This window comes from Thunnus albacares, chromosome 9, assembly GCF_914725855.1.
Source record: "Thunnus albacares chromosome 9, fThuAlb1.1, whole genome shotgun sequence".
NCBI classification, from domain to species: Eukaryota; Metazoa; Chordata; class Actinopteri; order Scombriformes; family Scombridae; genus Thunnus; species Thunnus albacares.
The window spans coordinates 24666335-24690529 of NC_058114.1; the positions used below are offsets into that span (position 1 = coordinate 24666335).

The window sequence follows — 24195 nt, forward strand, 5'->3', positions numbered from 1 at the left end:
AATGAAATAAATAACAGCCATCGTATGTATGGATGTGCTTCACTTTGATGGTGACTGACTGTGTATGTCACAAAAACATACACCAGAGCCAGAGTTCAGTTAGACTCATTATTACTATTCATCCATGCAGAAGCAGCAACACATTAAATTTGACAAACCGTAGCAAATCATTGAGTGCTAAAACATTTCTTACAGTTTCTGACAAAAAAACAGCCACACTTTCTGTCTCACATGTTTTGCATGACCAATCAAAACACAGGGCCCTTTTTTGCATGAAATAATACAATAATTGACTATACAGTATATTTGTTATAGATATTAAACTATGTTATGTTCAGTTTTTTAAAGATAAAATAAAATTTTAAAATTATATTTTAATGAAGAAACGTTTCAGTGGTGCCTCAGGAGAGATTGGGGCATCTATCTACTAAAAGAAGGAATCTCTGTATGTCTGTGTGTCTGTATGTCTGTATGTATGTCCTTCGCGTTACAAGTTAAGTTATTTACTTGAAATGAGAAAAGAACATTTATTTACTATTATAGTACTTATAATTTATATCATCTCTGTATAATAAAATGCTAGTTTCTTTCCTGTTGTTGGTGTATATACTCATTCACACCTCACATCAACTGTATTAATTTTTCTATACATTGAAGTAGCGGCGGGAGGCCAAACAGTCGGCCTGTTCTGAACAGGCACGTTTTGAACGGGGCTGCACTAGCTCAAGAAAAAGCTCAAGTACTCTCCTCTGCTCCCTTCCAGCAACTCCTGGATGACATAAATATGATTAATGCAACTCAAGAAACTCCACCCGACTTACGTTGGTTGGCTCACTCTGTGGCGCCACTTGCACCGAGAACAATCATTATGTCAATTTACATGACATACGGTAAATCTTTCACTCAGCCCCATTTCAAATTAATTAATGATGGCTGAATTCCATTTAGTCCTGGTGTTGTGCATGTTCACTGCCATGAGGACAGTGAACAGAGCCATTGTTACTCTTATTAGTAACACAAGTGCTTTTCCTACTATGACAAGTCAACATGTCTGCTGTGAAAAAGGCGTCTTATGTACTTTTAAGTATCATGTATGTGCAGCAGTGAGCTACAAAAGGAAATGTTATACATAATATTAGATTTGCTCTTGTAATCTTCTAATCTAGCGCACCAAAATCTAACCTACTGCCACGTAATAACAAATAATAAATCTGCTATAGCAGCATGACAGATGTTATGATGTAGTGTCGTTCTGGTAGCAGCAATTGCCATAAAGCTAATGTCCCGTCCAATTAGGAATATCTTATCTTATCACTTTTTGTATGCTCATTTATTTATTCACAAAAGCAGATTTTCCATAAATTCCACCATCTGGGCGGCTGGGTACGATACAGGCTACAGTCGGGGAATTATTCAGCCTCCCTCTTGTGCTGTCTGAAGCCCTCTCTCATCTCCTCTGTTTGAGTCTTTCATCTCTTTCATTTGTTCATTTTGTGTTCTTTCTGTCCTGCCCTCCTTACCCTTCTCTGCATTATTATGCTGAGTGTTATATGTCTATAATTATGCATCTATTTCAGGCCTTCCTGGCAAAAACAGTCCTCTGATTGCCTTTCTCTACTGCCCACATCCTGTTATTAGATGAAAAATTATCACAGCATAACAGATGTATCGTTGTGGTGTTCCTGAAATTTGTTAGATTGGCACATTTAATGTGTTCAGTTAGAATATACTAGTTTCTTGGTGTAACACATTTCAGCCTGCATAATATTAGGCTTGTAAAACCAGAGTGCTAGTATGTACTTTACTCCCACTTCAACAAACCCACAGCAGAATAATTTAAACTTAGCAGAGCTGCTCTTTTCATATTAACTCAACTAGAAAATGAAGGGCTTGTGACCAACACAATAAGAAGGTGCCTGGGCTATTTTCACTCAAGATTTATGTATATTTACATTGATTGTTACACACTAAACTAGTTTTACCTAAAATGTAACTTTGATTGGATTTTACTTTTCATCATAGGTGGGCATTGCTAATCCACCATGTTCAACATCTATAAGGTTTTTTAATCTTAAATCATGTAAAAATGCATTAAAACACACACACACACACACAGTACATTGGGGTTTAAACAAGACTTGGTGCCCTTGTAGCTGATGTTACGCTCTCCTGCAGTTCCTCTAGCTGACAGGCCCCTACTTGTGTTTGACACTGTTATTACATAATGTTGGACTGCTGTGTCCACCCTTTGGGATTCATCCTTGTCACAGAGAGCACTAATGATGCTGAGTAATGGAGCCTCTCCATCTCAGAGCGACTAACACAGCCATCTCTGTCTTTCTTCTCTCTCTGTCTCTCAGATGCTGCTGCTAGGAAAGCCTTCATTACAGAGGTGAGCTACCATCTGTCCCTGTGCACTTCTCTCTTAAGTCCCTTTTTGATTCTGTTCATCAGTATCTACTCCCTCTTTAATTTTAGCCAGATTTTTATGAAATGCTAATTGAACCCAGAGCTCGATCTGAGGATTTCGGGCAATTAATTTTTGCAGTACATAATTTTACTACCTCGTGCTATGAAGGCTCAGACTGCTACAAGGTCAGCACAGGCTACCAAAAGTATTTAAACATCAATTTAGTATCTGTGTTTTTGCTAGACAGCTCAAAATATCTTAATCCTCCCTAATTTGGTAAATCCCATCCATCTGGCACTGCAGGGACTGTACTATATGTTAAAACAAATATTTAGAAGTATTGCACAATTAGTTTAATTTGACTTTTTAAATGTCAATTTAGACCCAAAAGCTCAATGAACATTACTTCCAACAGCACCAGAAACATTTACGTCAGATGTCCAGGTTTGAGATCTGAAGTATCCACCGCACCTTCCACCTTTTAATACGTTTTCTAAACCAGATTAAATTATAAACTGTGCAGTCAGACGTCATGCTATGCACAGTGTGAGTTTAATCAAGTTCCACTAATGAAAGATCCTTAAAACAGATCAACCAAAGTTTGTATTTTGCTTCAAAATGAACAACTGGTCTGCTCAGTGAAAACCACCAGACAAGATCAAAGCATGATATCGCTCTAATGTATTCATATTGTCCCAATCTTTCCATATTTGAATAATCACTATTAATGAACAGGTGCAAACCCTCCTGTCCCCATAAACACAAGTCTCTCTCTCTCTCATCAGATGCCCTCATCCTCAGGCCTGCCTGGTCAGGGAAAGAAGATTGGCCACAGAGGGGTGGATGCATCGGGAGAAACTACTTACAAGAAGGTAGTGCGGACAGTACACGGCTGTGCTGTGATGTATTTTCTGGTTTTAAACATGTCAAGACCTATGAGTTGATTTTGCATATGGAGAAACGAAGACTGTTTTTGTTACTGAAGTCACACAGTCACTGTTTTTACTGTGGACACTAAAATTGTAACTGTAGGTGACATTACTACACCATTACAAGCTAATGATATATTTAACTCACCACATCACCCTCTGTCTCCCCCCACCTCCTCTGCAGACCACATCCTCTGCCTTGAAAGGTGCTATCCAGCTGGGCATCGGTTACACAGTGGGCAACCTGAGCTCCAAGCCTGAGAGAGATGTGTTGATGCAGGACTTCTACGTGGTGGAGAGCATCTTTTTCCCCAGGTCTCTACCCTGAAACATATGTGCAGTACACTTCTGTTGCTGGAATTGATTTTTACACTGACTACCTTTTTGATATTCACTGGAGAAGATATGAATGTGGGTATCATCTCATCGTCTTACATGCTCTGTTGTTGTTCTGTACTGTAGTGAAGGGAGCAACCTCACTCCAGCTCATCATTTCCCGGACTTCCGCTTTAAAACATACGCTCCCGTGGCCTTCCGCTACTTCAGAGAACTGTTTGGCATCAGGCCGGACGACTACCTGGTAAGATTCAGCATGTCATTTGATTATAACTGTACCAGTCTGTGTCTCCAAATTAAATGAAATAAAGTGACCAGATGATGGTTGTTTGGTCATCAGGAAATTGTCATATTGGAACTATGACACTAAGTGAATGTAAACGATATATTCAGCTGGCAAATTTAAAAGGTTAAACAAATAGAAAGATTTAAAGACTGCCCATCACATACATCCACAATGTCAATTACAAATAATGTATAAATAATGTGACTCAGTGGCCACACAGCTGATTGGTCTTTAGTACATGTTTCAGTCTGGAGAGATAATTAAAAAATAATGAATAAAGATTTGCTTGGGAAGTGTAGATAACAGCTGTGATAACAGGCACAAGAGAGGGCAGAGTGGAGGAGAAAGGATGGTTGTAGAGAGGGAAGGACGGTCTGCAGCTTGTCGCTCCCCATCAGCATGGCGGACCTTGAGGCTGCATGATTCATCGCTCTGCCCTGAGCAGTCTAGCAGCATATACTTACACTGCTTAGTCAGTATTTATATGTGTCCTATGTGCGCTTACCTTTAATGCATCAGTAGCTTAACAAGTGTTTCTCTGCTCATGCTAACATTAGAAATACACAATCACAGAGGGCTCTAATTGAATCAAATTGGTCTACTTGATCAGAGGATTCAGGTTGTGACAAGTTTTTGAGGTAGCCACCAAATCTCTTCCAGATGCTGCTCTCTAGCTGATGTTAAACCCAGAACCCTTGTGGAGGAGGAGAATTTAAAAATCATTAATACATTAGTAGAAGCAGGTTCTGGGCTTCTGGGTTATTTCCATGCCTTTCCAAAATCAATTAGTCTACCTTTTACAAAGTTTCCATTGAGGTCTTAATGAGGTGTTTGGGCTAAGCTGAGCACTGTGTTCATTTATTCATTCATGTCGAACATGTCTGGCATGCACTCTGCTCTGGGTGTAACCAGGATTTTAAGTAGGATCCAGTAGAGGCAGGCAGGTGGAAACAAAAAAACATGGGCTGCGAGATTCACAGTCTGCCGCTGGTTTCACACTATTGATTGAAAGTTGGTGGCAGTAAAGCGACATGAAACGAGGTAATGCACCAACAAAAGCAAGGAAGAAGACTGCCAGCTAGTAAACATGGATGCAAACAATTTATGATTTAAAACATAAAAAAATCAGCTATGCAAGTGTTTCATGAAGAAGGAAACACGTTCAACATGTCTGTTAGACGCAATACATTTTGATGGAGTTACAATAAATATAAACAAAACTTTCATTTGTTTAGAAAAAAAACTCCACAGGGCACCTTTAAACACACCGCACTATTTAAGTAGTCTGTTAAGCAGTCCTTTTTGTCTCAATTATAAATAGTTACTGCAGGAATTTGGTGCTAACAGAATTGTCAGTGTCAATGAATTCATCCATTAAATTTCTCAAATCAACCTGAGCACCTTTAATGTTGCTTAGTCATGGCTACATGTCCCTGCTGTTAAATGTCTGTAAAAGGCTGTTGCTACCGTTTACACGCTACCATTTCTACTCAGCCATCCCCTTTGAACATTTTCCCTCTAACCCTGTTCAGCTGTGTTTTGATGTGGAGAAAAAAAAAGGTTACGAAATTAAATGTCAGGATCTTCCGAGGGGGATGTTTGAAAAGTGAGCCATTAGCACAAAGTAGGAGGGGGCAACTTCACCTATTTCAAAAATGGTGTCTGTCATTACTTGGTTTAAAGATGTGGAGAGAAAGAGAGAGAAGATGCTAATAAGCTGAGCTAACCATTTCATTATCAGGAGCTGCAATTCAAAAGCTGTTAGCTGACATTTATATATGTGTGTGTGTGTGTGTGTGTGTGTGTGTGTGTGTGTGTGTGTCCACCTCACTACCTCCGTCGTACTACATCATGCACTGTACCTGTTCCTCTCTCTGTCTCTCACCCACCTTCTCTTACCTGTGTCATACCTTTAATAACTAGTCATAATCCTGCCAATGTGTATTTATGTTCAATCCTGTATACATACCTGAGTGCACCTCTGTGTGTTTGATGTATTTTATGGTCTGTATCATAATGTACAGTACGTGTGTGTGTCTCAACATACTGATGTTTGTGTTTGATCTCCATGGTTGATGAAAGAATCTCATCGTCAGCTCTTAATTCACATATTTTGATCCAGGCTGTAGGGAGAATGTCATACTTCATTGATTTATTGTCAACAGGGAGTTTCAGAGGAGTTGTATCATAAGATAAGAGTTACTATTTAATGTTGCAGTAGTTTTCGTCCCACCTTCTCACCTCTCACTGGCTATATTGCAAAAATCTAAAATATTGACTTTATTTAGTATAAGAATTTACTTTGATTAAACAGTTCATGTGGATTCCTTGGAGAGCTATTTGATTGGTACTCTGTTTATTTTCTACACTATAATCATGAATATGGCCTCAGCATTACATTACACTGTCATCACATTGCTATTGTGGTAAACCCTCGGTGTTATCTTCTATTCTTGCCTATTTTTTGAGCTTCTTTTTACATGAGATTCTGTTCAGAATGAACACATAGTTTTTCTGTATTTGTTCAATTGTTCCTTAAATAACAAAACAATGCAAGAGCCAGAGGTGTGTCATGTGTTTATAGGTCTCTCTGTGTTTACTTGCAGTACTCCCTATGTAATGAGCCCCTGATTGAGCTGTCCAATCCTGGAGCGAGCGGTTCAGTCTTCTATCTTACGAAGGACGATGAGTTCATCATCAAGACTGTCATGCACAAGGAGGCTGAATTCTTACAGAAACTGCTGCCTGGATACTACATGGTAAGCAAAGACTGTGTGTGTGTGTGTGTGTGTGTGTGTGTGTGTGTGTGTGTGTGTGTGTGTGTGTGTGTGTGTGTGTGTGTGTGTGTGTGTGTGTGTGTGTGCGTGCAGTTAAGGTTTATGAGTGGGGAATGTAAACAAGATGTTCTCTGACAGCATTTCTAAAACGTGAATAATTTGAAAAATTTGTACTCAACAGAGTTCGTCTTTGCTTTTGATGAAAACCTTCAATGTCTGTGCAGACTAAATAGGAAATCAAAAAGCTGTCACAGCATTTCACTTATACCGTATTGGCCTTTAACACAGTTGATTTTTCTTTTTTTTTTACTTGGCCTTTATACTTACTTTCAGGTTCAGTAATTTTTGCCCTTTTCACTGCATGGTTTGCATCACACATGCATACAAGCACAGCCACATGTGCCTGCACACAGATAGAATAATACATGGTGAATAAATACTGAACATCCAAACATGTGCTGTATGTTCATATACAAAACAACTACAGGGTTATCAAGGCACATAGTGCAGTGGACACAAAGGTTCATGCTCTCACATATATACAAAGAGGAGGACATTATGACTGCGCAGAGGAAGCCGCTGCAACACATGCATCACTCACACTTTCATTTAAACGCCAACCCTTCCTGATGTTTTCTTCAGTGTTATATTAAAACCCTGGAAATCTCCAAGGGTGGCGTCCTTTTCATATAAAGCAGACGTAACAGCTCTATCATTTCTGGCTGAGACCTCGGGCCATGCGCTCTCATAATGGCCATGTGTATTTCAGTAGCCGGATGTACTGTACTTAAGCCTAACAAAGCATGACTTGCACCAACAATACCCTCATCTCTCCCTTTCCACAGTCTGCAGGCTCTTTCTGAATGAACTCAACCAGCAACAGCTCCATGTATGACCATGCTACTGCTCCAGCCTCTCAGGTTCACGGCCCATGACCGTGTGTTTATTCGTGTGGCCGACAGCCATGGCCAAAGACCTCTGCAGGAATTCACTTAATCATTTAGGGACGTTAAAGTCTCAGCACATTTACCGTGACATTTTCCATCATTTGCTTGTGCTCCCAAGCATTTTTGCAGGTATAATTGGTCTATTCCAGTGGTTTAATGAAAGTAGGGAGATTCAGGCTCATGTGGGACGGCTGTAGCCCGAGGCCAGAGGCAGGTGGATTAAGGAAAGGAGACAGGCTCGCTGACAGAATGGCGCAGAAAGAGAAGACCAACACAGACTGAAAAGCACAGATTTATACACTCACAAAAACCAAAAAATGTGATGAAATAATAAAGTAAATACACAAACCCTGCTTGTAACTACAGCATAATGTAGTTTTCATTTCACAAGCTCGTCTATATTTGTGGCAAACACGTAGGCAGTCATTGGTGGAGCTCCACATGTCTTCTACAGCTGACTGGCTGCTGTTAGAGGGCTGGCTGAGGAGTGTGGCTCTGGGCAGCATACAGATCACAGTGATGTAACCGACTCCAAGGCTGCCACTTCTCCCTTCTGTGTATTTTCTCTTCTATTATACGCCTAGTCTTTCAATCCACCCCCACGTTTTAATGTCTCATCGCTCCCGCCGCTGCTGTGACACTCTCACTCTCAGCGTAATTTATTTTCCGTTATCTATCACTAAGGCCTCTTGTTTTAATCCAGCCTTTCTTTCATACTCGTACGCGTTCTGTCTCTCTCTCTCTCTCTCCTCTCTCTCTCACGTGTCTTTGTTGTTGGCTCATCACCGCTCTGCCCTCTTAACATTGACAGAAGGGTCGTGTGTGGCTGAGGGCAGAGGATGCTCTTTCTCTCTCTCTTCCTCTCTCTCTCTCTCTCTCTCTCTCTCTCTCTCTCTCTCTCTCTCTCTCTCTCTCTCTCTCTCTCTCTCTCTGCGATCTCACTCTATCATTATGCTGCTGTGCCTCTCTACCAGTTTCTCTCATCTGAAGGTCATTCAGCAAGTGTCTCACAGTTGCTCAGGCTTTTAGCCACACTTCCACATTCATCCTTCATCTCTCTTCAGTCTGTCTGTCTGTCTTTCTTCTGTTCTCTCTCTCTCTCTCTCTCCTCTTGTTATTGTTTCTACTCCTGATTGCAGTGTGTTTTCACTATATATGGACCAGAGTTTTGTTTCTCTCTCTGTCTTCCAGCTCTCATTTCTCTAATGGGACTGAGCTGGCCCAGGTCCCAAGGTCAAAGCAGGTTTTTAACTGAGCACCCAGCCTGACTAACCTCATTTGTTTGGATTGACTACTGAAATATTCAGCACAGATTGGTGATGGAGGGAAGAGCATTTTGTCAAATAAAGACAGAATCATGTCTTGTCACTACTGTTTGTACTTAATACCATGACATGCCACTGTTTCCGAGGTCTGTCTGAGTCTGAGACTAGCAATAATTTTAATTATTGATTATAATGCCAGTTATTCATTTGATTTACCAATTAATTATTTTGTCTAAAAAATGGCAGAAAATAATAAAAAGTGCCCGTCACACTTTCCAAGGTCCAAAATGAAATCCTCACATGTTTTGTTTTGTCCAGCTAACAATTCAAAACCTCAAAGATATTCAGTTGAAAATGATATAAAATAGAGAAAAGCAGCACATTTCAGTTTTGAGAACATGGAACAAAATGTTTTTTTACTTGAAAAATGACTCAAGCAATTAACCAGTTATCAAAATCCAAGAAAAAGTCTTGGTAGATCATCAGAGTTGCAGTTTTCACATTAATTTTAATCAGATTTTTTAGGAAATTTGAAATAGGTTATAAAGTTTGGCTCTCATACTAAGGCTGCATTCTCTTTCCTGCAGTCCTTGTTTAATTCTGGTCTCATGTTCTGTGGCTGTATTATATTGTCTTTTATGTAATGCATCCTGGTGTGATCAGATGTGTAACTGTGTGTGTAAGTGTGTATACTGAAAATCCTGTATTGTTTATCAATCAACTGTTTGCAGAACATGTACCGCCTGTCCTATTTCTCACATATTTTTCATTTCTGTAAGGTCCCATGAAATTTAAAAAAAAACAACACATTTTTTGCTCGTGTTCCTGGGTGTGTTGTTCTGCTGTCTGTCTTTGTGTGCCAGAAAAGAGCATTTTCACATTTTTTTATATCAAAATCCCAACTTTTTCTCCTCTCTTGAAGTGTGAAAATCAATTTCTGTTATACATCTTGCTCTTGGGGCATGTAGAAAAATTCTACCTTGTAAAATATGACTGTAGATTTTTCTACATTTGACCTACATCCTGTCAAACCACAGCACCAGAAACCAATCTCAAAACCAATTTATCAGACCTTTAAAGATCTTTTACTTTCTCCTTCTCTTCTCCAGAACTTGAATCAGAACCCTCGCACTTTGCTGCCCAAGTTCTTCGGCCTCTACTGTGTCCAGTCGGGCGGGAAGAACATCCGTGTGGTGGTGATGAACAACGTCCTGCCCCGAGTAGTCCGCATGCACCTCAAATACGACCTGAAGGGCTCCACCTACAAGAGGCGAGCATCCAAGAAGGAGAGAGAGAAGGCCAGGCCCACGTTCAAAGATCTCGACTTCATGCAGGACCTGCAGGACGGTCTGATGCTGGATCAGGACACTTACAACGCGCTGGTCAAGACCCTGCAGAGAGACTGCCTGGTGAGACAGAATGAGAGGGAGGGAGGAGATGGCGAGCGTAGTTTACAGATAAAAACAGATAAAGCAAGCCACGATTCACCGTCCCGAGAAAAAGAGATAAATTAATAGACATAGCGTTGAAAGTTGAGGTAGAAAATTAGGATGGAAAATGGAAAAAAGTTGGAAAAACCAGAATACTTGTGGTGGCCTGATCAATAAAAGAGGATCATGGATGGAGGGAGGTTGATGGGGGGAAGGTAGTGAGAGGAGAAAGCTATTTATGAGAGTGTTGGCATTCTCAGTATCCCTCACTATAAATTTGACCTTTGTTACAAGCAAACGATTTAACAAGCTGTCTGGTCTGGTAGCAGGCCTGCCCTTGTCTTGTAAATCACTACCTCACGTTTATATTTATAGAGCATGTTCTCGGGAGTGTACGCGCACACACACTCGCTCTTATACATTGTTCATGAGTTATTGTGCATCCCTGTGTATAGCAGAGTGTCTTGTGTATGGCGTTAACATCCCCAGTGTTAGAGCTCTGACTTCCTCTGGTGCTGACGCTGTTATGCACTCTGGATAAAAGCTTCCACCCAGATTTACAGTCTGTCATCACTGTACGTTTGCATCTGTCTGTGTGTGTCCCGTGTTCAGGTGCTGGAAAGCTTTAAGATCATGGACTACAGCCTGCTGCTCGGGGTTCACAACATGGACCAGGCAGAGAGGGAGAGGCAGATGGAGGGCTCCCAGGGCGGCAGTGATGAGAAAAGGCCCGTAGCCCAGCAGAAGGCCCTTTACTCCACAGCCATGGAGTCCATCCAGGGAGGAGCCGCCTGCGGAGGGTCCATTGACACTGACGACACGTGAGTTTAGCCGAGACGAGAGACTGTGGGCAAGAGAAGAGAAGTGTTGTCGCATGAAAGCAAGCCTGTAAAACGAACTGACGCAAGTTCGCTCCACGTTCCAGTAACCCTGACGGCAAACTTGAGATTTGCCTGTCAAACAGTCAGTAGTGTTGTGCCAGAGGACCTCCGGCTGCGTGGGTTGGTTCAGTGTGGGTTAAAAGGTTGACAGTACAATTTGAGGACAAAAACTGCTAAGCTATAAAATTAAGACTGTGGCAGAATTTTGACAGGGGGCAGGAATAAAGGAAGTTGCTTTAGTTTAAACGAGATTGACCATTTAAAAAAAACAAAAAAGATCCAAGTTCTGTGTATGCACTTAACGTGAAAGAAATAGGAATGCCTTACTGTCACAAACAGATTCTCACAACATTTTTGGTAAAAATATCTCAGTTGGGAGGAACAGATCAAATTATATCAGATTTTCTGTCACAAATTTAGAAAAATGCAGTAGAGCCGGCTATCAGCACCTTCACAGTGCAGCGAAACACAGTGATTATGGCCACATGGATTATTCGGTCGAAGGTGAGCACTTACAGTGACAGAAGGATTGGATCAAGAATTGATCTCTGCACGACCCTGTCTGTGATATTTGCTTAACAGGACTTTGAACTGTCAGAGGTGGTGAAGACAGATGAATCACTCCAGAGCAGCCATGTAACCAGGATATTCATGTCCAACAAATGCAGTAGATTAGCTGGCAGAAGGGATGAGTAAAGTGTTGGTGTATTAAATCTGTTGATACAAAATAATGGTGAAAAATTAGCAAATATTGAACACTTCCTGCTGCTGCTCCATAATAAAAACTGGGCAGGTTTTACTATGAGTCACCTGCAGGAAGTATTGATTGTGTATCAATAGCATTCAAATGTAAATTGCCTGCTGCAGTAATGTTAAATCATGACAACATACATTGAGAGAAGAGTTAATCATCAGTTATTGTAACAAATGTGTATTTTTTGACATTTCAGTTGATATATAATACTTACTGTATGAATAACATTTTGCATCTATGGTCTGAGCAAAACGTCTCACACTTTGCTGAAATAACAAGATGTGGGTCTCACTGGTTTAAAGAATTAAGCAAAAATTAAAATAATCAGTAGTCTTTAATATCACACCAAGGTGTAAAATTAAAAAGTGAACAATGGAATTTGGTTTAGATTAAAATTTTGACTCATGAAGGAACGATTCACAGAGTCTCTTATTAAATCAGATAAAACTCTCTTGTTCTCTCCTGGTCTTCCTTCTGCATGGCGGACTTTTACATTTTCTTTTTATTGGCCTTTTCCTTTCAGGATGGGCGGTATCCCAGCTGTCAACGGAAAAGGGGAGAGACTTCTTCTCTACATCGGAATCATCGACATCTTGCAATCCTACAGGTGATCATCGCGTCGCAGCACTTAGTCGCCACAGGTCATGAACTATATATCTCACAGTGTGACACAGGCTGGAGATGAAGTCTAATAGCTGTGTGTACATACAGTAACAGACACTGGAAGGAGTTAATCACTTCAGACAGCACAGTTAAGGTCCACCAGCCTGCAGGCTTTCGCTTATATGACCTGAGTGTATAAGACGTGTTTAACATCACTGTGTTAAACGTTGCCTCTCTTTGTTTCTGCAGGCTAATCAAGAAACTGGAGCACACGTGGAAAGCTCTGGTTCACGACGGGGTGAGTTTTTAATAGCTCTTGATATAGAGACACAGCCAATCAGATACAGGAACATACAGTATGCACACAAATGAGTTTATACACGGCGTACTGTATATTTCAGCAAAAGCATATTCACTCTTTTCTAAACAGGCAATAGAATAATATAAAATATTTTGCCTTAAATATGTGGATATTGTCATTTTATGTTATATTATTATACTATCCAGACATGTGATGTTGTTTTGTTCAGATATACAGTCTGGTCGTCTCACAAAGGAACAACAGTTACATTTAGCTTGTGTCAGATCTGATGAACTGTAGCCTCAAGCTTTCTTCGTTGTTGGATCTTTGAGGACTTTTATTAGCTTCAGATTTCATTGGCTTGAACTGAAGAACATCATGTCTGTCTATGTGGATTTTCATCTCTGTCAGCTCATCTCTTCCCTCATCTGTCCAACTTCCTCTTTTTCAACCTGCGTGGTTAAAACTGAATATCCTCCTGGCCCTTCTTTCATACAGATGTTGAAGAATTCACAGTGAGCCGGTCTCACATTAGACTCATTAATGTCCGCGGGTGTGTTTGTGAATTAACACTTATTAGAGGGCAGCTGGAGGCAAAGAGCTACAGATTACTCAGATGTGAATTATACACCTATCACAAGTCACAGTTGTCTTTAATTTAGCCAACATTTTAATATCGCTTTATACGTGCAGTATAAGTTCATCCTCATTGCTTTTTATATGAAGATTAACCATCACTGAGCTCATAACAATTCAGCTTTGTGAACATTTTTGATGTTGGTGTGTATAACAGAGAGAGACGTTCTCCCTTCTGTGATTGTTTTAAAAATCACAGAATAAAAAAAGAATTGAAAGCTATTTACAGTATAAGAATGATTGAATATCTCTTTGAAAGATATGTGGACATCAAAAGGCCTCATTTTACTATCAACAAATCATGACCACATTAATTTTGAGACATAAGTATACTCCCATAAACAAACAAGACCAGAGCCATGAAGATTGGCAGCTCCTACCAGCCTACACACAATATTTGTTTCATTGTGTGCTGCCAGGACTGATTTCACTGGATCTGCTACAACAATTTGCTTAAGGACACAAAGTAGGTTTGATTTACAGCACAAAACAGGAAGACAGTTTTTAGGACCACTGTCTTTCTAGCATAAATTTGGTTAAAACCTCAAAAGCCTCTCAAAATGCCCTGTGGCAGGACAAGTGAAAGGATGATGGAACATGAACATGTTCCGACAGGTTTAACCCTCTCACTACAGCAAGAGGAGAAATCCTTTTGATTTATGAAGGAAGATCCTCTTTGAGAGCAACACATGGTTTCTGGGGGAAAAAAAACACAAGACTTTTGTCTCAACTTTGATGATTTTCTCAATGAATCGATCAATCATTTAGTCTTTGAAATGCTGAAAAAAACAGTCAAAAAGTGCCTTAACCTTAAGATATTCAATTCACTGTCATATATGACAAAGCAAACCAGCAAATCATCACATCTGAGAAGCTGGAACGAAAGAATATTTGGCATTTTTGCTTGAAAAATTACTCTGATCAGACCGATTCATTTTCTTTCCATCATCTAATCTACTGTACTAATCATCAACTTCCCTTTAAATAAGAAATCACTTTATCATTTACAAATGTGACTTGCAGATATGCAGATATACAGTATGTTTGCCTGACAATATCAATACTAACAGAGGGATGTTGTTAGTGTTCTCGCCTCCAGATCCCTCAGCTCTAAAGCACCTCACATCCCTTCATCCACTCGGGAGTTTACATTGTTCATCATCGTCTCCTCGTCAGATAGAATCAGTCTCCTCTTGTCTTGACTCACTCCACTCTCCCACTCTGAAACACTCTCATATGCAAGTTACTGTATGTTTGGTAGAGCAACCACATATCTGCCTCCTGTGTGTCACTGCTGCTGCTGATATGGGTCTTCCACACTCCCTCTGCATTACATACAGTTGGCTCAGATAGGTGAATGCATCCAGAGATGTTACTCATACTGAAGTCCAGTGATGCTGATGCAGAAATCTAATAATAATCGCATAGACAAGAGCTGCTCAGTCTCCTCTATTCCTCCTTCCATCTCACAGCCTGAACCAAACACCAAGTGTCATCTGTCAGTCTGCTGGCAGCGTGATCTCAGTCTGCTGGAACATAAATAATGAAGAGACGTGTCTGTAGCCTTGTCTGACTGTGTTTCTGTCTGTCATGTGTCTTTTTGTGTGTGTGTGTGTTGTTCTGTCTAGTGGTTTGACCCAGAGAGAAGAATTACTGAAATGGGACACTAATAGACAGTTTAATCCACTATAAGCACTGGTTTGATCATTTTATTTATGCACTGTTTGTCTTATTAATCTCTCCGTCTCTCCCTCAGGACACCGTGTCCGTCCACCGGCCCGGCTTCTACGCTGATAGGTTCTTCAAGTTCATGAGCAGCACAGTTTTCAAGAAGAGTTCCTGTGAGTTCACTTTTTACGTTGAGACACTGCCTTACATAGTCAAACAGAGCCGTGTGGGCCGCAGACACAAATGTCAGATGCCGGGCTTTTGTCTCTTTTACTGCTGAGCCATGACGGGAAAGTCAGATACAGTAGTTAACTGCCTTATTAGGTGCTGAGAGAGAAACATCCATTTGATCCTCGCTCAGCTTTCTTTTGCATCACTTTCCAAGAGTTTTTACACGAGGAAAGAATTCCCAGTAATGGGACTCTTAAGTGGGAGGAAAAATGTGAGAGTTTAGAAAAAGAGGTTCATTTTTACTTCAACTCATAATCCTCATTAAACATCCAAGCAGGGTTGAATCGAGGGCAACTAGACTTGGTCTTAGATACTAAACATCACTAAATATAAAAACTGTTGAGAAATACGTTGGTATTAATTAAGAGGTCAAACACACCCCCTGATACACTGCACAGATAGATATCATCAGTCTGGTGTTATCATTTTTTAAAAATTTATTCAGTTGACTGAATCCTTTAAAAGCTTTTTTGATTTCCTTCATGATCCTCTAGAGAAGACGTCTTTGAAATAGAAGTTTAATTCAAGGTTTTTTATTTCGGCAGCAGCAACAGACTGTATCACACATCCATGTTCTCCCATGTTATTTAATGTGTTATTGTACATTATCCCTCAGCTCTGAAGTCATCTCCGTCGAAGAAGGGTCGCGTGTCGTTGACGGTGCCTAAGTGCGCCGGTCCTGGTGCAGCCTGGTCAGCCAGCCAGCTGCTCTCCGAGAGGGACGAGAATATCTACGACCTGAGAGGAGCTCGCAGCTTCCCAACGCTGGAGGATGAGGGTAAATAACACCTTTATACAGTGTTGTAGTACAGTGACAAAACCCAAGATAACCAGAGGCAGATGATAGGAACTTACCTAGGCTTGTAGCTGTTGCCATGGGAAACAAAAAAACTACACAAGCAGAACTTAAGAAGAGGTGAAATAAGAGCTAAAAACTAATAAAGAAACCGTGATATTCATGTCCGTTTAATAAACCACAGACGTGAGATAAATGATCATCTTTGTAACTCTTTCTCTCTGTACTTCCACCAGGGCGAGCAGATCTTCCATGTACTCCTCCATCATTTGAAGAGGCCACCACTGCGTCAATCGCCACCACTCTCTCTTCCACCACTTCTCTGTCCATCCCCGAGAGATCTCCCTCTGACACGGCTGAGCACCCCCGCTACAGGTGCTAATACACACACACACACAAACAAACAACACTGATAACAGTCATTTCATGCCAGTGACGCCATTAGAAGTTAATAGATTCACTCGAGTTGATGTTATTCATATTAATTTATTGTTTAGTATAAATAGCGACACACTGACAAAGAATCTCATTGGGCTGAAATAAAACACTCTTTACTTTGTCAGAGTTTACTTAATTTTTATGTGAAATCAAGAACTGTTTTGTGTTAACAGGTATTGTCTGCAGTATAATATCTCATGCTTTTGTTGGATTAATCTTTGTAAAAACCTTCGTCACAACTTACCCAGAGAAAATTCATATTATTTTCCTCACTAAACAGAGAGTACTGACACTGTTTCCTCTATCTGCAGGAGGCACACCCAGTCCCTCAGCCATGACGGGAGGTGAGTTGGTAGCATGAATGCTTCCTTCACTTCATAATCCTTTTTTAAGCAGGGTTAACTCAGCTGTTTTTACAACATCTTGAGGCTTGCTAGCGTCTTGTTTTCACAGCCTTAGACATGTCTGGGTGTGGTAGGTGGGTAGAGGAGAAATGTGAGGTCAGTGTGTATATGAGTAGGCTCATTCTTCCTGTTGCTAAGATGTGGCCGCGAGTGTTTTTCACTCGTGTTTCATTTCCTCTGAGCATGTTATTTTACGCCCGTTTGTTTGTGTTCAGGACCCAGGAGGAGCTGCGTGTGCGTGAGGAGGATCAGCAGACCATCACGGTGGAGGTGGAGTTGAAGAGACACGACAGTGAGCCCACCATCTCTGTTCCACAGCCGTCTCCTGGAACCAGGTACAGCAACAACACAAACTCCATGTGGAACCAAGTTAATTACTTTCCCAATATTGTAATAACTCACATATTCCACAGTCCATCGAAACATGTTATGCAGTCTTATAAACTAAACAATTATGACATAAGAGAGATAAATTCACTTATTGTATATCTGATACACTTTCACTCGGTAACAGAAAGTATCAGTGTGTCTTGAAATGAGACAAAGTGTCAAGGTAATGTCACTTTATCAACATTAACAGTTAACAAACAATAAAACCCACATTTTTTTTTCTATCATACTAAACATCTCCAAGTGAAGTCCCAGGACGCAGTGATAGAAGTCATCATGGTTTTATGAGGATACAGAGACATTTTATGATTCACAACTTTAAGTCCTGAATTCATTTAAAGGTCGTTTAATGAAACATCCCAAACATAAACAATGAGACGATGGAGTCGGTCACTAATTTACTGTCAGTCGGCCAACTGATAACATCATCAATTAAGCTTAGTGCTCTGTTTTCCAGCTTATTCAGTTGTTGTTGTTGGGCTTTACTGCCCAAAACTATTTGCACAGCACAATGTGCTTTATGTTTTATGGTAGATTTTCACTTTAAAATTTAATTAAAGTTGAAAGTTTTTTTAAGGCTTGATACCGGGGTCCAAAATTAACCCCCAACAAACGCCAAATGTGGGTAGATTTTCCGTTCAGTGAGTGAATCTCTACTGGCGGGTAAATGTTTCTACAGAAATAGTCATGTAATAAAATATCTGGTATGATGGCTTGGAGGAAATTACTCATGTTTGTCCCCACACAGCATAGACATGCGCACTATATGTGTTTTTTACGTGCATCTAAACAGTGCCGCAAAACTCTAGGAGTGCTTGAGACCGTCTCGAGTGCTCCTAGTGTACGCGGCACTGTTCACTACACAGGAAATCAGCTACTCGACATCGCTGCTCTCCACCAAACTGTCACTTGCTGCCAGTCTGCTGCTAGCTACCGTTAATTAAATAGCTATTAATACCTTATTATCTCAATGAAATGTACTGAAATGAATGACACAAAAAAGCAATGAAGTATTTTGGCCAGTAAAAAATATGCTTGGCCAGTGGATTTTTTTATCTACCAGTTCCCTTGGCGGGTGATTCAAAAAGTAAATTTCAGACACTGCTTCATAAAAAGTTCAATGACATAAAATGGATCATTTTTGCTGTGCAGCATGTGTGAGGGATGTACTTGCTTACTAGTGGTATAAGATCATATGACATGACGAAAAACAACTAACATTACTTACACTTTTTACAAATTAATTTAGGATTTTTAGCAAAATTGCTCCATATGTGAATTATTTGTATTGCAACATATATTTAACACATCTTGAAACGACTTTCCATAATGTTGAATGTGTATCCACATCCACCAGACAGACCTTAAATGGGGCACACAGAACTTTGTCCTTATTTCTCTGTTCTCTTTCTCTGTTAACATTGACAAAAACAGTGTGCTCTTTGCTCGTCATAAGCTCTCAGCATACAGAACATGTGACCCCAATAGAGGATAAATAAGCTGCAGAGCTGCAGTGAGAACTCCATGACCCCAATCATCAATATGACTCAGTTTGGTGCCGCACTATAAATAACCTGCTGCCTGTGTCTCACCTGGGCTCAGCCAGCTGTTAGATTAGCCCACATCCCCTGTCTCTCACACACACACACATAAACACTGAATTCAGCTTGACCCAGTTGTGTAATGGACTCTGGGGTCCCCTGTTCTGGACGGATAAATGCTGCAGGCACAGTGATGAGCAGGCATCTACAGTAATTAGGTTATGAGAGAGTGCGCACATGCATGTGAATTTAGTGTGTGAGCAGCGTGTGCTTTTTATGGGGTGACACTGTGAGGCAGACATGGGGATAAAGGAGCTCTGACATGGGGGGAACCAGCCAGTAGAAGTAGGGCAGTGGGGCAGGAAGCCTGCAGGCTGGAGGCTGCTCCCATAAAGCTGGGATGACCTGACTCTTTGCATATTTTAACCTGATTTTTAATTAAAGTTTACCAGTTTGGTAGATTTTTCAGCTTCATTTGAAAGTGAAATTGGGGTCTGGGAAACTGGGGTCAGGTTAGTAAGGATCAGGGTGTGGTTGCCAGGGGAAACCAACTGAATAATTCGGTCTGATGCTGAGAAGGCAGTGGCTAGACATATGGCCTGGGGGTCTGGAAGGAGCTGGGGTCGGGTGGAGGGAGGGGGCAGCGAGAGCAGCTGAGACAGCGACAGGAGACTGAATTAACCATCTGAATGACCCGACTCTCCCGAGCAGCGTCTAACTTACCTGCTGCTGGGGAACTGCTCGGATGAGGGGGCGGGGGGGAGAGATAGATGGAGGAAACAGGAGCGAGACACAGCGGAGAGAAGGAAATGGGGGCACTGATTGGAAGAGAAGGACAAAATGAGAATATGAGTAGCAAAAAAAGTGATGCGTGAGGAAAGACTGGGAGGGAGACAAAGAGAAAAACAGTCAATCCGAAGAAAACAAGTAAATGAGAAATACAGGCAAACGGAAATGGAGAAAGTGAAGAAGAGCTAATAAAAGATGGAGAGTCTGATTTAATGTGAGATGAAGACATCTGCATCTACTCACAAGATATAAGATACATCTTAAGGAAATGAGAGACGAGTCAAAAGACAGACTTTTTGCATGGCAACCACCATCGTATCCCACTCATTTATTCAGCCAATCAGTTCTCGCTTTGAGATGCCAACTCGGCTGTTTTGCCTCAGCAGCCAACTGCTGGGCTTTTCCTCTGGAGGAGCTAAGCTCAAACACAGAAGCTGAGAAAGCAATGTGGATGCGCCTAAATCCTTCCTAATAGTTGATGATCTGGCCAGGAACAATAAAGGATTGTGGCAGCACACAGCCAGCTGGCAAATCTTTGAGCTTAAGCAGCTAAACCACAGACACCCACACACACACACAGATGTTGAATTTTAGTCAGAGCCAGTTTTCTCTAATAGCTTGGGCCTGTTTCTCTGTCCTGTTGCAGGAAAGTGGCTTACGGCAAGTGACCCAATTAATGGCTCTTAATGTTGATAACTGCTGTGTATATGTGGGTGTGTATGAGAGGGGAATCAGGCATGATAGGAAAAAAAGTAAAATATCTATGATTGTGCAGAATAATATGAAACACCAAAAGTCTAATATTCCCATCTCTGCCTCTCCACAGTGAGGTTCAGGAAGTAGCCGGTGCCGAGGCCCCAGATGCTGCCGCAGAACCTTCCAGCTCTTTGTCGGCCCCCGAAGCCGCATCCTCTTCCTCCTTGTCTGCTCCTGGTGCTCCGTCTTCCCCTGGGGGAGCCGAGGAAGCCCCGCCTAGTCCCAAGGTGGTGGTGGAGGCGGACAGAGCCAGCCAGGTGTCCGGCTCAGGGTGCACCAGCCAGGCTTCAGTGGACGATGAAGATGACGTGCCAATCACAGATATCTACTTTGTAAGTAAATCACCTCTTCAGACACACACACACGCACACACACATATATATATATATACTTTTAGATATTATAATTGTTAAGACCAAACTAAACACATGTCAGACTAGGACGAGCTCCCATCACTTCTCATCTGTTTGAGTTTGACACTTTTATTTAGCCATTACATCATCCATTATATACATTCAGGTTCATTGTATGTATGGTTGTAAAGTCCATGTCAGCTGTATGATGCTCTCCTACAGAGGCGTTGACAGCAGGACGGCAGAAAGCGAGTGGAGACTCAGGCTGGTATGGGAATAAGAGCGTGTGCAGTTCTTGTTTGCAGTGTGTGGTGCATTCAGTTAAACACAGTGTGTTGCTGTGTGCACTCTGGTTTCGAGTGGTTGGAGAGTGATAAAAGCATGCGCACCATCACTTTGCTGTGAAGTCGTTAGGGTTCAAGGCGGCAGACACACTCGGCAGCTCATTTTGTGTGAATAATAACTGAAGCTTCAGCAATTTGCATGCGCTCATTCTACAGGATTGTCCTAATGAAAGCAGGTGGCCGCCATCAGATCGGGTTGTGTTGGCAGGTCTAAACGTGCCTGAAAGCGCAGCTATACATGAATGTATGAGTGTCAGGTGGAGGGTGGAGAGTGGAGCCAGTGATCACAGTTACAGATAGAAACGTTCCCACCTGGCTGCGCTCCTACTGGGTGTCGCCTATCAGCAATCAAACACCCTCTAATGTGGCATGAGAAATCCTAATGGCCCACAGGTTAGTCAACGAGCTCCCTCAGTTATTTAACAGCCCTCTCATCTGACCCGCTCTGGCTGATGCCCAGCTCATGCTTCAGAAGGAGTGTGAAGTGTAACTACACAGCACACGCCACAAACAGTGCAGTCACAAGTGGCTTCTAGCGAGCGGCCAAGTGAAAGTAAGTCATTTCATCAGCCGTTAACACGCTGCCAAATTTCCAAACTGTGGAATGAACGAATAACGAATGAATACCTTGTATATGCAGTATGGACAGGTACATTTAAACTGTCAGCCACTTCACCGCTTCGCTCAGTCAGCCAACCCGTCATCCCATCATCCTCCGTGCTCCACATCTGTTTTTGCCATCATTGTCATCACTTCTCCACTCTGACGTTCCACAAATCACACAAATCAGATCTCTGCATGGCTGCTCAACCTGCTTTTTCCACTGATAAATGTCTCAGGTGCTGGTAAAAAAAAGTTATGTGTGATGACACCCTGCATTACTGTAATTGTTTCTCATATCCTTCAGGAGTTAGAGTAGTTTGAGATACCAGAGGCAATTTCTGAACTAGATTAAAAACTATTTTATTGTGTATTGTGGAGCAGTTCCAATATTTTCTCAGACAAAAATCAATGGATGATGTAATTACTGCTTGTACATTAAAGTCTATAATGACTGGAGGAAAGAGCAAATAGCACCAGTACTACAAGAAACTGACTGAAGGATCATTTCAATTTGTATTTTGATTAATTGATGTCATAAGTTGACTTTCTGTACATTTTAAGTTTTCTTTGTTTTATTTTCGTTTGGTTGCTTATGTTTACACTGCACAGTTGCAAGGACACAAATCAGATTTCTGTCCATTTCTGCAAGGGTACATGTTTATCCACAACAAAATATTCTCTCCTGTTGGCCTCCGTTCAGTGTACAGACACACTTTCAGTTGGAATCATTTTTTTCAAGGTGTTACTTTATACTTACTTTGCGAGGTGGCTGGATTTCGCGAGATCATGCGAGAACCCATCTTTTCAGACTTCATGTTATGCACTTGTGTCCAAACCACCGGTGGTCAACGTCGCAAATCCAGCTGGATCGCAAGGTGAGACGCTGATAGACGGTGGTAGACAGATGGTTCATCCAGTCACCTGCCAAGTATTTTTTTTTAAAGTGCCTGCCCTTTTCCAAACTGTTGCCAAGTACGACTTCTCAGATGGTTCTGTATAACAAACCATCTGGCATGTCAGGTTAACATTATACAGTATGTATAGATTGAAGGTGAAGGGAACATGTTTGAATTTTGATAAATGAGATGACACCATGTAGCTCCTCTGGGGAAATGGAGCACATCATTTAGCTGTGAGATTGAAGTGATTGCTCAAGTTAGCTAAGACACGGAGGAAACAGGTTTGTGTGTGTGTGTGTGTGTGTGTGTGTGTGTGTGTGTGTGTGTGTGTGTGGTCACTTCACAGGTTCCTCAGAGTGGTGTGTGCCTAAATTATTCAGCCGCTATCAACAGTATCCACATTCACTTTTTATGATTCCCACTCTACTCTCCTTCACCTTGTGTTCCTCCACATCTGATTGTTTTTCTTCTTTTGTCTGCTCTCCCTCATCTTCACTTCTCCCCCTCCTTCATCCTCCTCTGCCCTGTTCACTCATTTCACCCTCACTCTTAAATAATTCTCATCTCCCCTTGTTCCATCTAGTCCTGAAATTTCTGTAATTTCACTTCCACTTCTCACTCTTTCTTTACACTCAACATGCCCTCTTACTTTCTGTTTTTTCCAGTTCTGTGATTGCTCTTGTGAGTCATAATGAAAAGTGGTGAGATGATAGTGTATTGTTGAAGAGGGGGGGTGGAAACAGATTGGCTGCCAGCAGTGGTGGGCCGTGTATTTTACACCAAGGCCTTCAGTGCTATCCTACTGTAATTAAACCGCCTTTGAAAGACCTCACCATGACACTAGGGCTATAAGCTATTGTCATTCGACGTAACTAGCCCATATTCACAGTGACAGTAGGGTTTATCGAGTAGAATAAAGTGATTTAACACAAAGCTCAAGAGACATGAATACATGGTGGATAGAAGCTCTAATTTTTATGAGCTGTACTGGAAGCAGAGCAACTGAGGGAGAGAGTAGCAGTGAAGTGACGTTAATAGACTGAAGGGAATGAACTTTGTAAAATATATGTAGCATTAATGAAAATATATATTAAATTATACAAATATAATTTTCTGATTCTGACAGTCTCTAGGCCAGCACAGAAGGCCCTGCTGGTCCTGACGGCCCGCCACTGGGTGCCAGACTTGTGAATCTTATCTGTCACTACTGACTCATCCAGTGTATCTCTGTCAGCTTACACACATTCAGAACAATCTTTTCCATTCTCACCTCAGCATGCTCCCTTTATTTTACCTTTCTTTGCTCCTCTGTCCCTTTCTACCTCATTTTCTCTTTTTGTTTGTCCATATGTCATGAACCGCTGTTGTTGTCAGTTTCCTGATGGGAGGACCTGGGTGGTTTCTCCACTCCGACAGAGGAGGAAATGC

The 24195-nt window shown here is 41.4% G+C and overlaps 1 protein-coding gene across 3 annotated transcripts in view; it reads left to right on the forward strand.

The window, feature by feature from the left end:
• Window positions 1-24195, forward strand: part of pip5k1ca (phosphatidylinositol-4-phosphate 5-kinase, type I, gamma a) — a 49002-nt gene that overhangs the window by 17482 nt on the left and 7325 nt on the right. For 2 of the 3 annotated variants that reach the window (XM_044360821.1, XM_044360823.1), the window contains exons 2-16: window positions 2361-2392; window positions 3196-3282; window positions 3524-3654; window positions 3802-3919; window positions 6568-6720; window positions 10060-10359; window positions 10993-11201; window positions 12539-12622; window positions 12868-12916; window positions 15312-15396; window positions 16071-16232; window positions 16487-16625; window positions 17000-17032; window positions 17308-17427; window positions 20639-20900. In XM_044360821.1, coding sequence (XP_044216756.1) covers window positions 2361-2392; window positions 3196-3282; window positions 3524-3654; window positions 3802-3919; window positions 6568-6720; window positions 10060-10359; window positions 10993-11201; window positions 12539-12622; window positions 12868-12916; window positions 15312-15396; window positions 16071-16232; window positions 16487-16625; window positions 17000-17032; window positions 17308-17427; window positions 20639-20900 — 1964 coding nt within the window. Of the gene's footprint in view, window positions 1-2360; window positions 2393-3195; window positions 3283-3523; window positions 3655-3801; window positions 3920-6567; window positions 6721-10059; window positions 10360-10992; window positions 11202-12538; window positions 12623-12867; window positions 12917-15311; window positions 15397-16070; window positions 16233-16486; window positions 16626-16999; window positions 17033-17307; window positions 17428-20638; window positions 20901-21143; window positions 21190-24195 lie in introns of all 3 variants that reach the window. The other variant, XM_044360822.1, reaches the window with a different exon arrangement.